Consider the following 15,730-nt stretch of genomic DNA (forward strand, 5'->3'; position numbering starts at 1 on the left):
TCTACACCCTGCTTACTCTACACCCTGCTTACTCTTCACCCTGCTCACTCTACACCCTGCTTACTCTACACCCTGCTTACTCTTCACCCTGCTCACTATTCACCCTGCTTACTCTCCACCCTGCTCACTCTACACCCTGCTTACTCTCCACCCTGCTCACTCTACACCCTGCTTACTCTCCACCCTGCTTACTCTCCACCCTGCTTACTCTACACCCTGCTTACTCTACACCCTGCTTACTCTTCACCCTGCTCACTATTCACCCTGCTTACTCTCCACCCTGCTCACTCTACACCCTGCTTACTCTCCACCCTGCTCACTCTACACCCTGCTTACTCTCCACCCTGCTTACTCTACACCCTGCTTACTCTCCACCCAGCTCACTCTACACCCTGCTCACTCTCCACCCTGCTTACTCTACACCCTGCTTACTCTCCACCCTGCTTACTGTACACCCTGCTTACTCTACACCCTGCTTACTCTTCACCCTGCTCACTATTCACCCTGCTTACTCTCCACCCTGCTTACTCTACACCCTGCTTACTCTTCACCCTGCTCACTCTACACCCTGCTTACTCTACACACTGTTCACTCTACACCCTGCTTACTCTCCACCCTGCTCACTCTACACCCTGCTTACTCTCCACCCTGCTTACTCTTCTGTCTGCTCACTCTCCACCCTGCTTACTCTTCTGTCTGCTTACTCTCCACCCTGCTTACTCTTCTGTCTGCTTACTCTCCACCCTGCTTACTCTTCTGTCTGTTTACTCTACACCCTGCTTACTCTCCACCCTGCTCACTCCTGCTTACTCTACACCAAAGAAACAGGGCCTGTCCTAATCCGCGCCATGCTCACTCCTCTCGCTGCTCACTATCCACCCTGCTTACTCCTGCTCACTCTACACCCTGCTTACTCTTCACCCTGCTCACTCCTGCTTACTCTACACCCTGCTCACTCTCTACCCTTCTCACTCTACACCCTGCTTACTTTACACCCTGCTCTCTCTCTACCCTTCTCACTCTACACCCTGCTTACTCTCCACCCTGCTTACTCTACATCCTGCTCACTCTCTACCCTTCTCACTCTACACCCTGCTTACTTTACACCCTGCTCTCTCTCTACCCTTCTCACTCTACACCCTGCTTACTCTCCACCCTGCTTACTCTACATCCTGCTCACTCTCTACCCTTCTCACTCTACACCCTGCTTACTCGTCTGTCTGCTCACTCCTGCTTACTCTACACCAAAGAAACAGGCCCTGTCCTAATCCGCGCCATGCTCACTCCTCTCGCTGCTCACTATCCACCCTGCTTACTCTCCACCCTGCGCACTCCTGCTTACTCTCCACCCTGCTTACTTCTCTGTCTGCTCACTCTACATCCTGCTCACTGTCTACCCTGCTTACTCTACACCCTGCTCACTCTACACCCTGCTTACTCTTCTGTCTGCTCACTCTACATCCTACTCACTCTCTACCCTGCTTACTTGTCTGTCTGCTCACTCCTGCTCACTCTACACCCTGCTTACTCTCCAACCTGCTCACTCTACACCCTGCTTACTCTTCACCCTGCTCACTCTCCACCCTGCTTACTCTTCTGTCTACTCACTCTTCTGTCTGCTCACTTTCCACCCTGCTCACTCTACACTCTGCTTACTCTTTACCCTGTTTACTCTTATGTCTGCTCACTCTTTACTCTGCTCACTCCTGCTCACTCTACACTGTGCTTACTCTTCTGTCTGCTCACTTTACACCCTCCTCACTCCCATCTATCTCCCTGCTCACCCTTCACCCTGCTGACTTATCTATCTTCCTGCTGACTTATCTATCTCCCTGATTACTCTCCAAACTGCTCACTCTACACCCTGCTCACTCCCATCTATCTCCCTGCCAACACTTGACCCTGCTCACTCTCCACTCCTTTTCTCCCTGCTCACTTTTCACCCTGCTCACTTATTTATTTCCTTTCTCACTCTCCACCATGTTAATGTACACGTATCTATAATAAAATAATAATAATCGTAATTAATAACCACATTTATCGAGTTATTTAAACAGCCAACTGACAAGCAGAGTTTTACGAACTGTAGCATGTAGCTAGTACAGTATTAATTACACAGGTAGCTAATGATGTGGCTCTCTCACAGCTTCCTCTAGTTTTCTGATAAATAGCACATGGAACCAGAAATAAACAGTCCACTTTAACATGTTTTATTATAGTATTTTATTTTTGTTCTTTTATTTTTAGGAGTTTTTTTAATATACAAATAAACATTTTGGAAAACAGGTCGTCATGCCGAGTACAAGTTAAATCCATTAATACAAAGCCAAAAATGTACTGTCTTCGGCATTTATTGCAATATTACAATCTCTCCAAAAAGACAAATTAATTATCATTTACAATCACACATCAATAGCAATGTCAAAAACACACCTACAGAATTAAAATAGAATTGCACTAAATAAAGTAAAAAATCATGTTACAAAAAGTCTAGAAAAATGAGAAAAACAAACCAGATTCTTCATCAAAACAATAACAGTCCTACTTTGGAAAATCGCTAAAAAGGGTTCTTATCTGTTTGTTCTGTTTTAGTAAAGTTCAGATTATTAAAAACAGCACAGTGTGCAGCGGAGGCTTAATGTAGTACAACATACAAATTTATACCAGATAAATAAACCTTTTGCATTGTCAGATTCTTATTCTTATGTTGTTTAATTGGAACCAGAAAGAATAAAACATTTCACTTTAAAACAGCGTCCACATCTGGGACTGAACTGCCTTGGGTTTTTTTATGTGACATATTTAATAAAAAGCATATACAGCTCTGAAAAAAATACACCAATTAAAAAGGATGAGTTTCTTTGATTTTACCAAATTGAAAACCTGGAATATTATCAAGAGGAAGATGGATGATGACAAGCCATCAAACCAAGCTGAACTGCTTGAATTTTTCATTGTCTTAAAACATTTATAGAATAAAACAACAATTTTCATTTTACCCAAACATATACCTATAAATAGCAAAATGAGAGAAACTGATTCAGAAACTGAAGTGGTCTCTTTTTTCAGAGCTGTATATCCATTTTAACTAAAGCTGCAACTAATGATTATTTTGGAAGTCGAATAATTTCTTAATTATTATTTCAATTAGTCAACGATTATTTCTGCGATGCCCTCCATCTCTTTACAATAACATCTGGACCCAGGTTTAGTGCGGTGTTGTTACAAATGAATAAATATTCAACTCTTAAGTTTACACAGTCAATTATGCAAACTTTATCATTTTAACAGCAGCGTTATTGCACAGATCTAATTTTTCAACTTTTATAACCCTTAAAACATTTTTTAAAAATTTAAATAACTGTTAAGTTTAAAATGTTAGCCCCAGAGCCTCTTGAGGCTGAAGTATCCAGTCACAGTGACGACTACAGAAAGCTACATAATGCCAAAAATCTGTGCAGTGCATTAGTAACATTATTAGGACTGTCACAATAACAATATTCGTTTAGATGATATACTGTCCTAAAAATGTGATAGAGGGAGGCTGTCCTAAATAAATAAATAAAAATGAAATCAAATATACATGCTGTTTTCTTTATGTGCTTTTCTTGCTAAGAAAAAATAAACCTAAACAAAAATATTGTAATTATCGTGACAGCCCTAATCGTTCTGTTAGAGACTTCGAGACTCTCGTTTATTAACTATTTAACAGGAGCTGCAGTGTGCTGTTTGATTTAAGAAAGTGGCTTTAGCTTTTAAGCCTCAATAAATATAGATTGTGTTAACATATAAACCTTCATTTTGCTTTAATTTCAAAAACTCTTTTTTCTCTCATATAAAAAACTGTACCATTAAAAAAAGGGTTAAAGCCGGAGGTGTAGCTAACTCTCGCCCTCCTTCTCCTCCTCCTCCTGTTTGATCACTGGAGTCCCTGAGGATGAGAAGAGATAGAAGAGATCAGTTATTAGGATAATTTCCATCCATGTGATTCCAAAATCACGTTTTCTGTATGTTTTAATCAATAATTTTGCCAAGCAAAGCAAGAAAAAAAGGAAAGTTTGATATCCTGAGATTTTCTCCTTACCATCAAGTTTCTTTAGACTGGGGACTCTTTTGGTGGCCTCGTCTATCCACGTGCCCTCAGCAGAATATTTCTCCTCTAGAGGATTTCCAACAAACACCAGGTCTACCAGGGATGGGATGTCTGCCAGTTTTACAAACTCCGCTAATAATACACGCAAAGTACAACAAACTGCGTCAAACAACGTGGAACATTATTAAGCACCAACACATCTTTTAGAACTATCATTTTAGAACATCACCGGTGTTCAACACTCTTGTATATGAACATTAATTAAACAGAAATTACATTTCTGAAAATTACATCTCACTTTTTATATATAATTAATTATATATAAGAGTTAACAGAACACAGGGAGGGGGAGGGCTGTTACTTTAGGGCTCCCAGTAAGAGCCTAATTTTCCTTGCTAAACAGGACATACTTTGTTAATGTTTACATATGACACTCAAACCCTTCATGGATATGACAAACAACAACACTTCATAGTCCAAAAAGTTATTGCATATTAATTAAGGCTGTGAATGACAGGCTCACCCCACTCCCGGACCAGGTTGTTGGACATGTACAGAACTCTCAGCTTCTTCATGACGTGGATTCCCTTCAGCTTCTCTATGAGATTGTAAGAGATCCACAGTTCCTCCAGTGTATCCCCTACTGCCTCCTGCAGGGCACAGTCAAAAACTCTGATTTAATATTTATTAAAAGAGCAAAAATATACAACTTTCCAGAATTTCTAGTCACTGAGCCACAACTAACAAGCATGGCTTAAGTCTGGATACTGAGGATTTGATTCCCCAGTGTAGAGTCCCACTGATCTGTCTGACAGATCAGACTGTCTGCAGTGTTATTTTGAAGTGATCTGGTATCTGTATGGGTTGCTATGGTTTATGTATGGGTTGCTGTGGTATCTGTGTGGGTTCCTGTGGTATTGTGTGGGTTGCTGTGGAATCTGCATGGGTCACTGTGGTATCTGTATGGGTTGCTGTTGTATTGTGTGGGTTGTTGTGGTATCTGTATGGGTTGCTGTGGTTTTGTATATGGGATATGGGTTTTGTTTGTCGTGTTGTAAGTGATGTAAAGAACACACTAAAATCTAGATTAGTATGTGTGTTCCTCTGGGGAAACGTTCTGCCTGTACTTCTGTTGTGTTTTCACTTACAAGTCCATTGAGGTTCTTGATGTTGTTACGGCCCAAGGACAATATCTTTAAGTTCTCTAAAAGAAACAGCAAAATAATAATAATCATTTCTATTTTATATTTATAATATCGATGATTCTGAATATTTAATAAAAAAACAGAACTGCATTTCTTGCATAGCATTACAAGTAAGGCTGCAACATTTCACATTTAAACACCTTGTGCATATTTAAATCTAGCGCTCAGCTGTTTCTATCATTTTAAAGAGATAAAAAAAAACTAGGAACAGAAGCTACACCCACAAGAAACAGTTGGCTAATCGTTGACAGATTAGTTTGATTACACTAGCAAAATAATCACTAATTGCAGCCCTAATGTCAATGTCACATACTGTACGTACTGATAACCATTTAAACCGTGTTAATACTTACTTAACCCATTCAAGTTGGCAATTTTTTCAATGCAGTTTGTTGACAGTGACAGATTCCTAACAAAACAACAGAAAAGTGTAAACAACATGAGGTAAAAAATGAGGATATAACGCTTCCTTTTATAACCTTACTACTTTTTCTATCAGTAAATAATAATAAATCGCACTATGATAGCATTAAAGGTGGGTCGTGGCTGGGTCTTCCAGCATGACCATACTTTGTTGATGGGAAAATTCAAAATATCAATACAGTATCAAAAACGTATTTTCTCCATTGTATCTCTGTATATATGTATATATAATAATTGAACTCACTCGCAGTTGACGAGGGTTGACAGGGAAGCGTCCATCTTTTCGATGGGAGGTATTTGACCGAATAGCTTCACTGCTTTGGCATCGGCTGCTTTCTCACCAGACTTCTCCTCCTGGAAAAAAAAAAACACAAACAACAGTGAGGCAATGTGAGCTACACAATTATGTAATATTAATATTAGTGATATCTCAACTAGCTAGCTAACTAACATGGTGATTAAATGTGTAGGTTATTATTGTGATTCACATACAAATACAAGTGAAGACAGGCTAGAGTTTCTTACCCATTTCACCAAAGCCTCTTTAATAGAAGTTGCTTTAGCCTGTAGAGACAGAATAACATTATATATTTACTCACTACATTTTTAGCACTTTCTACATTTAAACACCTTCCCACACACAGCTATTTCTATTGCGTTATATAGATGGAAGGCATGGCAGAAATAGACGTTGATTAATTTACAAAGAATCAACAGATAGTCAATTACCAAAATAATGATTGGTATCTACTAAATGCTTTAGTAGAGTCAAACATTTTGAAAAGGCTTAACTAGGTTAAGTAAATACTTCAGCTAGTTATTTAACAGTGTTTTTAACTAACATTACTTACTAATTAATAAATAACTAGCACTCTCTGCAATAAAACTAACACCTGGTCAGTACCCCTGAAAATATCCAGCACTGAAAATATCCACAATATGCTTAGAAAAACATATCAGTTATCACAACAAATAAATGTATCACGCAAGCGATCTTGAAAAAGTAGGGGGGTCAGCCTGCAGTGCTCAGACCATACACCATGTACACACTACAGCAACTCTGTCTGCATGGCACTGTCCTAGAAAAAGTTTCTAATCAGCTCTAATGACCTTAACTTCATCCAGATACAGAGATTTATCTAAATATCCAACCTACACTTCTGTCAGGAGTATGGTTCTATAGTGTTGTCTCATTAAATGATGTAACAACATATTTGCAGATATGCAATATGTGGGGTGTACTCAATTTTGAGAGGTACTGTATAATAATAAATATAATAAGCAATTCTAATCACCTCTATTAACTATATTACCATAACCCTAATACAACAATTTAGGCTATCTAAATATATATAATATAATATAATATAATATAATATAATATAATATAATATATAATGGTCTAATATGGTGCTTTTTTTGTATATTTATCTTTAAAATATACACTAAGGGTGTAGATGTTTTGTCGAGTTGTGCTACCCATCCATGTGTGCTACTTGCCGGTATTGCGCATGCGCCGGAACACATTTATAAATGTTTTGGTGTTTTACCTGTTAATTCTCTTTACCTCTGATGAATTATACAGTCTGAGCGTTTCCTCATTATTTAAGTGATTGTTACAAGCGTGTTATTGAACTTAATGTAAAAAGATACATTCTCTTTACCATATTTTGATGGGTAGCACAATTCGGCAGATCACTGGAGCTGGAAGAAGTGAGAGAACCCCGCGATATGCGTGTTCTATAAACTCGTATCTCCCACTCGGTCTGTGTGCTGCGATGCTGTGGGTGCTTTAGTGTGTATATAGTACAGTATTACATATATATGTAATTAGTAATAAATGTAGTAATATGTAAGATCAGCTGCTCACCATGTTGTCTCCGGCGGTTGCTATGTTGCTATGGGGCTGTCAGGGTTTTAAACACGCATGCGCAGACTGGGCGGCCCCCGTCCCTGTAAACACGAGCCGCTCCATAAGCTTTATTAATTATAAAACTTTTATTAGAGATTAACCCAGAGCTTAATCATATTATATTAATAAACAACTAGTGCGGAACTGTGTTTCCCAGCAACACTAATTTAATAGGAGCAACTTCTTACCTTGATTATTTACACATTAATTCATGCGTGTTTAGTTTAGTTTTAATTGTAATTTTAAAATAAAATTAAATTTACATTATGTCTTTTTAAAGTACTGTATATATTCAGCTCACATACTTAAAATAGAATTCTATTAATTTGTATAAAGGGCCTTTATTTTGGTAGAAACTCGATTTCAATGCTGCAGCGTTTCGTGTCATCAGCCCGGTCACGTGCTCTGGACATACAAACACAGCTCTGTAAATGAATCAGTTTCTATGATTTTGCTATTTATATGTATATGTTTGAGAAAAATGAACATTGTTGTTTTATTCTATGAACTATGGACAACATTTCTCTCAAATTCCAAATAAAAATAATTGTCATTTAGAGCATTTATTTGAAAATGAGAAATGGCTGAAAGAACAAAAAAAGATGCAGAGCTTTCAGACCTCAAATAATGTAAAGAAAACAAGTTCACATTCATAATGTTTTAAGAGATCAAAAATCAATATTTGGTGAAATAACCCTGTTTTTTAATCACAGTTTTCATGCATCTTGGCTTGTTCTCCTCCACCAGTCTTACACACTGCTTTTGGATAACTGTATGCCCGCACTCCTGATGCAAAACTTTAAGCAGTTTAGCTTGCCCAGATAGCAAAAAGCATTCTGGCCGGATCCGGGCCGAGTCTATCACAAGTTCCACGCCGGATCCGTAAAACGGTTCTGGGCCGGGGTCCAGATGCACAACGGGCCAAAACCGTCACGGATCCGTTTTACGGAGTCAAAAAGATACTGGGCCAGCACCAGTCCAGACCAAGCGTTTCAGGTGTTCCTTTAGACCGAATATGGGCCGGATCCGCGCCGGATCCGCTTACCGTTACACTCGCTGAAACAGGTCCGTTACAGATCTGGACCAGATCTGGATCAGCCCCGGATTAGTTCCGTATTAGCTACGGCCAAGCCACGGCCTTTTCACGTTCCCCAGCCTACTTATTAATGATTATAATGACATATTTCAAAATAAAAGTAGTAAAGAAAGAGCACTAAGCTATTTGACTTCTTTTTTACATTGATAAATTAAAAGAGTTTAATACAGTACATTAAATTACAAATGCAATATTTAAATAATATAATAAAAAAAACATTAGTTGTAAATGCAATCCTTAATTAGGTTAGCTAAATGAAATACAATAATTATAAATGCAATACTTAATTAAGCTAATTAAATAAAATACCATAACTTATAAATGCAATACTTAATTAAGCTAATTAATGAAAGTACCATCAGTTATAAATGCAATACTTAATTAAGCTAATTAAATAAAATACCATCACTTATAAATGCAATACTTAATTAAGCTAATTATACAAAATATCATCACTTATAAATGCAATATTAATTAAGCTAATTCAATAAAATACCATCACTTATAAATGCAATACTTAAGCTAATTAAAATAAAATACCATCACTTATAAATGCAATACTTAAGCTAATTAAATAAAATACCATCAGTTATAAATGCAATACTTAATTAAGCTACTTAAATAAAATTTGATTTCAATTAAACAATTTATAAATCAACAGGCATTAATACAATTATTTTAATAATAAAACCATTTTTAATTCACATAATATAAACATGCAGACACAGACGTTTTTTGCAGCCAGCTGTGCCTCCACTGATGAGAGCATTCTTGGACACTTAACACCACTACAGTGCAGCCTATAAAAAAGACAAAATAAGAAAATATTTTATTTCAGAAACAGCAGAAAAGAAGTGGCTAGAAATGAATATAGCGTACTAAAATGACAAGTGTTTTTCATTTGACCAAATTTCTAAAAGATATATAAATGTCACAGCTGTATTTAATAGGGGCCAGCTAATTTTCATTTATACCATTTCACATAATAAATAATTACCATTTTACTGGAATTATGCACCCAAAATTAAAAGAAAGATAAATAAAAAGTGCACTTATAGCTTTGGGGTGCATTTCCCAAAAGCTTTGTAAGGCTAAGAACTTTGTTAACTCGTACTTAAAATGATATTGTATTTTATTTACAATAGAATATAAGTCAGCGGTTTTTGATAAATGCATTTGTTGTTGCAGTTGTAATTGTGTTTTTGCTAATAAAGCGGCCAGGTGATAAATGTTCAGGTTAACCCTCAAGCCCCCTTCAAATTTTGCACCCTCTGGACACGTTTGTGGCAAAAATGTACAAGCACCTAAAAAATGCTCTTAAATCATTATACATCAATATATTTTTTTTTTTACATAAATAAACTTTTTTTTTTTTCATAAAATCACTTAATCAACTTCCGTTCTACCCAAAACTACCAAACATTAAATAATTTTCAGGATTTTAACCCTTTAAATGACAGTTTAAATATTTTAACTATTGTTGTATTTTGGCAAAAAAAAAAAAAAAAAAAAAACACAAAAATTATTTTCCACAAAACAAACAGCAGACAAATGAGGCATTGGTGACTATTAGAGTCTTGGACATGTAAAAGATTAGCAACAAAATTGATTTGATTGCATTATTATTTTTTTACGTAGTGCCAGATTTAAATTTTGCACCCTCTGGACACCTTTGTTGCCAAAAATGTACATGCACAAAATCAGCAATAAAATACTCATATACATTTTTTTTGCTATTTTTTTTATAAATCACTTAATCAAATCCAGCCCTGATCAAAATGATCAAATATTTAATACATTCCAGGATTTTAACCCTTTAATTGACAGTTTAATTACATTCATGATTAATTATTCATTAAAAACCCCCACAAAAGTTGTACTATTTATCATATAATAAATATTAGATGTATGGGGCATTGGTAGAATTTTTTTATGTAGTGTCAAATACTCCCTCTGAACACCTTCGTGGCCAAAAATGCCCCATTGACTTCCATTGAAAACACATTTTTTTATCTCACTGTAATTACTGTATAAAATTATTAAACAGTTATTTAAATGGTTAAAATCCTGATTTATGAAAAAAAAGCAAAACAATATTGATGTATAATGATTTAAGAGCAGTTTGTAGGTGTGTGTACATTTTTGCCATGAACATGTCCAGAGAGTGCAAAATGCGTCCAGAGAGTATGAATGACGTGAGAGTAAAAGACATTAGATTTCAAAAATTTAATGAAAAAGCAGGTTTTCTGCAAAAATGCATTCCCCTGGCTGCAACATAGCCAAAACGATCACCAAATGAAAAAAAAGTTGAGTCAGTACATCAGTAGGTGGGCCCATTACATTCTCATTGAAGGCTAATGCATCCAAAATTGATTTAAATGCTATTTTCAGTGGGCCCTGTTTCTTTTCAAAATAGATATTAAAGTCACCAACAATGATAACTCTGTCAGAGTTGAGAGCTACTGCAGCTAAAAAATATACTGAATTTCTTAGTGAATTTTGCATATGGTCCTGGAGGACGGTACATAGTTATCAGCAGGAATGAATGTTGGGTTTTGGTGGCAGTAGATGGGCCTGCGACTATAAGGTTAAACAGTTCAAATGACTTAGCTTCAAACTCTGTATTTTGATTTATTCCTATAACTGACGACTACACCACCACCCTGACCAGTCCTGCATGGGTAGATGAAATAGCTAGAACCTGGGGGGAGTGGACTCATTTAGAGCTAAATATCCATCAGTTTTAACCCATGTCTCATAGAGAGTGCATTGTCAATGATAATTTAACCTACAGTAACTGATTTAGGTGCCAGCGATCTTATATTTAACAGCCCCGATTTAATGTGGTTGTTGCTGTAACTCAGAAGGACAGACGAGTTTGTATTAATTCTAATGGAGTTGTTAAAACAGATTTTCCAGCTATTTTGATAACGTGTTTTATTTACACTATTATGTAGAATTGACATACAAATAGTACAAGCAGAAATACCAGCAAACAAACCTACTTGGCTGGTGTGACTGGGTAGAGACAGTCAGTCTCAGCGTAGCACCGCCTCGATGTTCACAGAGAGAAGCCTGTCTCTGTGGAACGGGGCCGGTCGCTCCCGAAAGCTCATCCCCACGTGGAGGGCGATGGTGCCGGGGTTCCTGCTTTGGCAATGCGCCCCAGGGAGCCGCTTGCCGACTACCAGCATGCAAGCATCTGGAAGACATGAAATTGTGCCATTACTCTTAGATACTTTTAAATGTCTAACAATTGAATCTCCTATAATGAGAGTACTGCCCTTGGTAGTTTTCCTCTGTGCTGGGGGAGGCGAGGGCTGAGGACCTCGAACCATTTTGCGGATACCAAATCCTGCTGAGAAAGTTGTAAATTAAATAAATTATTTTAAAAAAATGATTTCCGGATTTTTATTATGTCTCTCACGGTGGACATGCACCAAAGATGAAAATTTCAGACCCCTCAATGATTTATAAGTGAGAGAACTTGCAAAGTCGCAGGGTGTTCATTTTCCTCACTGTATATATGTGTGCCTCTAGGTCAACTCAGTTCCACAGAGTTCCACCATGTACCACCTAACTGCCCACTGATTTTATGCTACAGGTGGTTTCCTGCAGACAACTGGTGATGGTCACGGTCTTAGCAAGTGTGCAGACTCCAAGTCTGTGCATTCTGTAACCCAGTTGTTACTGCACCATACACACACTTATATGGAATTCCCAAGGAAATACAGGATTTACAGGAATTGCAAAGGGGAGGAGTCAACAAAGACGCTCTTTGAACTTTTTGCAAAGCTCTATGGGAAACACTTGAAGAACTGGCTCGTTCTTTTCTCACGTCATGCGTTAGTTTGTTTGTTATTCGCTAAGATTGATCACTTTCAGGAAAAACACCCCTGTCCTATTTAGTGTGTCATGGTGACCATGTGTAATTACAGTGAGACTGGAGAAATCCTGCAGTAGTTCTCTCCAGCTTAAAAAAAAGCAAAACATTTAAAACTGTTATTTTTAGTTTTCTAGTCAGGAATAGACAACTGATTAGGAATTATTTTAGTTCAAAAGGTGGCAATCATTTAAGATAAAGCAAAGGGATGAAAAGTAATGAAGTATTAGTACTTGGTTACTTTACTCAAGGGTATAGAGTTAGCACGGACACCAATATCCAGTGATTTTTTAAATGGTCCCCGCCAACAATTTGATTTGATAATTTGAACCTCGATCTGATAACGCCTGATGTAATTGTTATTATACGTAACAACACAAATGTTTTAAAAGGAAAGAAATGTATATTTCTTACCTTAACTACTCTATGTATAATGTCACTGCTCAGTGCATCAAGTACTGTTAGGATCCAGGCTGATCCTGCGAGGGGGAGATGCAGCAAGCGCAGACAGAAAACAAAACACAAACTTAAAAGCTATTCTGAACTTCAAAATCACTGTTTCACTCCATTGAGGTGTAATACACTGAATAATATTCCTCTCATGTCTGATCTGACCTCCACGGTGTTGAAACGAGGCTGAGAAAGTTCTGATAGCAGGGCACGCAAATACTTACATAGCCTTGTTTTAACACAGTGGAGCCCAGATCAGACATGAGAGGACTTTTATTCTGTATATTACAGCTCAATGGAGTGGAACACTAATTTTTATGGTTGTAAATTTACTTCTTTAAAAATGTATATAAATTCATCAAGAAAATCTTACAGTGTCCCTTAAAGTTTTTAGTGCAGTGGCACAACAAACAATTAAAATAAGAAAGTGGATAAATGCTACATTAAGAGCAAACATATCAAATCAAATGTGTATCAACAGACTTAAAGTCAAAATTAATTACAGAACTGCTGGAAAATAGAATTAATTACCTTGTTAGGTGATTTGATGGGTAAATGATTACACCTAAAAAAACAAACAAAACAAAATTACATTCAGTATTGTAAGTTAAGCATTTTCTTTTTTAAAATAAAGGCTGAACTTTAACTTACCATACATCAGATTTGCATCAGACTTTATGTATCCAGATTGAGTTATCCAAAAACTTATTTGCAAATAATGAACAAACTAAACTAAATGAGGCAATAAGTTTTGTAAACCTAACTATTAATCACTGTTGCAGCAACCTATACATGAAAGATCCATGTTCAAAGCTTTGTTGTCACATATTTAGCACTTCTGAAAATTACTACACTACAAAGCAGTAGAGGGCACAGAGGCCCTTTAAGGCAAGTTCGGCTCAAAACGTGTTTTTTAGGATCATACTGTTATTGCATATATTTATTTATAGAATTGGCCTCTGATACAGAATGCAAATTTTCTGCTTAATAATAAACATGAACTTCATTGGGTAATGGTGCTGGCAATTATGACATTTTCCTTAAATGGTCATTTATAGAATTGGTCTTTGATGCAGCAGGCAAAATATCAGCTTGATTGGGTTTATGGTTGCTGAGAAACAATTATATGAGGTTTATCCCTGCCCCCTTTTGGCTTTTATATTTGCCAGAACTGGAATGTGACCTAAAACATTTTCTGATCAAATTTGTGAAGTGGAATTATTGTCAGGTTATGCATTCACAAGTTACAGCTGTTAAAATAAATTTGCCTCTGCCTCAAAATGACTAATGTGTAGGTGGCCATATTGTTTACTAATTTCATATTGAGGTTCACACTCCCCTGAACATTTCAATATCAAATATGTGGCGATTGCTCAAACCCCCTAGAAGGAGTTAGCAAAAATAGGTTTAGCCAATTATATTAAATATGTGTAAGTGTCTGATTTGTTTAGAGGTCACGTGATATTCTCAGACTAACAGTATATGTATGTTTTTTATGTGTTGTAATAAATTAATAGTAATTAAAGCTGGTAGAAATCCCTTATAATTTAAAATGCAGTTGGAATTAGCTAGCTTAATATGCCCTTTTTTATTATATTCCCCCAATGTTAAAAATGTACTGCAATACAACACAATATTATAATAAACAAGTTAGTTTGACTTAGCAGTGTGTTAGCGACATAAAACATGTTAGTTAATAATAAACTATTAACATAATATATGTTGTATAACAAACAAGACTACCATAATATTAAACATAAAATGCATTAGGTGGATCCAACCTGTAACGTTAAACATACATTTTATTAGCTAAAATAATTGTATCTCACCTTATCTCAGGTCCCCAGCCCTCAGCAGCCCTACTAAGCAAATGCATATAATTAATATATTGTAGTAACTTTGAACAGGTGTTTTTAAGTTGAAATCAGAACAGATATTGTTTAATATTACTACACATATGCTGATTTAGGCTAGCAAATATTACCCAATTATTATTCTAAAGATTCACATTTTGCTGATATGGACACTGGCCAGCTCCTTCGTGCGCCACGACGTGAGAATAAATTTAAGGTGGAATGGAAAAGTTTATGCTGGAAAATAATAAGTTAAATGCAGCCTCATATTTTTATTGACAGTAACTTAGTTGTGTTTATAACAAATTATAAAATTTATAATTACTTTTTTTTTCTTTTTTTACTTTTGGCCAGCTTCTTTGTATTTCCCACTCCACCTTAAACAGTGCTTAAATATGTCAATGTCAGTAAGCCATTGCTGCACGATTTAAGGTGGAGCAGGAAAACGTCTGACGAGCTTTATTATAATTAAGCCCAAACACAACTATTTAAGGTTCTAAGAATAACTAAAGTTGTTTATTTTAATAAAAAAAGGTGTGTTACTCGAGCAAAATGAGTTAGTTAGTTAGCTAGTTAGCCTGGTTAGCTTAGCTAGTTATACTAGCTAATACTAGCATAACTAACTGGTATCGTTAACTGAAGCTTTTTGTCAATTTTGCCTACAAATTGACAACAATTAACATTAAATACACAAAAAAACAATTGATATTATCCAACATACACGTGATAAATCAACTTTAGCATATACAAGATTAAAAATGAGCAATAGATGTAATTAAATGACGCTGATAGCTAGTTAGCTAGTTAACTCACCT

The 15,730-nt window shown here is 36.3% G+C and overlaps 1 protein-coding gene and 1 long non-coding RNA gene across 4 annotated transcripts; both read right to left on the reverse strand.

Moving 5' to 3' along the window:
- Positions 1–2,199: 2,199 nt before the first annotated feature.
- dnal1 (dynein, axonemal, light chain 1) lies at positions 2,200–7,707 on the reverse strand. Of its 2 annotated transcripts, none has more exons than XM_015604620.3 (8): positions 7,592–7,707; positions 6,247–6,285; positions 5,966–6,075; positions 5,652–5,707; positions 5,242–5,297; positions 4,617–4,743; positions 4,085–4,225; positions 2,200–3,931 (listed from the first exon to the last, which is right to left on the reverse strand). In XM_015604620.3, exons 1-8 carry the CDS (start codon positions 7,592–7,594, stop codon positions 3,882–3,884), a joined length of 582 nt encoding a protein of 193 aa, XP_015460106.3. In that variant the 5' UTR covers positions 7,595–7,707; the 3' UTR covers positions 2,200–3,881. The 2 variants fall into 2 exon arrangements, with proteins under 2 accessions (XP_015460106.3, XP_007244729.3); XM_007244667.4 differs by lacking the exon at positions 7,592–7,707 and adding an exon at positions 7,386–7,440.
- A 1,544-nt stretch (positions 7,708–9,251) lies between these two features.
- On the reverse strand, positions 9,252–15,482 carry LOC125781120 (uncharacterized). Of its 2 annotated transcripts, XR_007424268.1 has the most exons (6): positions 15,047–15,482; positions 14,892–14,921; positions 13,594–13,627; positions 13,027–13,091; positions 11,735–12,087; positions 9,252–9,529 (listed from the first exon to the last, which is right to left on the reverse strand). It is a non-coding gene; the product is annotated as an uncharacterized LOC125781120 (long non-coding RNA). The 2 variants fall into 2 exon arrangements; XR_007424267.1 differs by having other exon boundaries at positions 9,253–9,529; positions 14,892–15,459.
- Between the last annotated feature and the right edge of the window lie 248 nt (positions 15,483–15,730).

This window comes from Astyanax mexicanus, chromosome 14 (assembly GCF_023375975.1).
Source record: "Astyanax mexicanus isolate ESR-SI-001 chromosome 14, AstMex3_surface, whole genome shotgun sequence".
NCBI lineage: Eukaryota > Metazoa > Chordata > Actinopteri > Characiformes > Acestrorhamphidae > Astyanax > Astyanax mexicanus.

What these genes read in the sequence shown, in the direction of transcription:
- dnal1 (XM_015604620.3), bottom strand. An exon ending in CAACCTGGTCCGGGAGTGGG is followed by an intron (nt 4,226 to 4,616) that starts GTGAGCCTGTCA and finishes GTGTATTATTAG; the next exon opens with CGGAGTTTGTAAAACTGGCA. An exon ending in CAGTCTAAAGAAACTTGATG is followed by an intron (nt 3,932 to 4,084) that starts GTAAGGAGAAAA and finishes TCTCATCCTCAG; the next exon opens with GGACTCCAGTGATCAAACAG.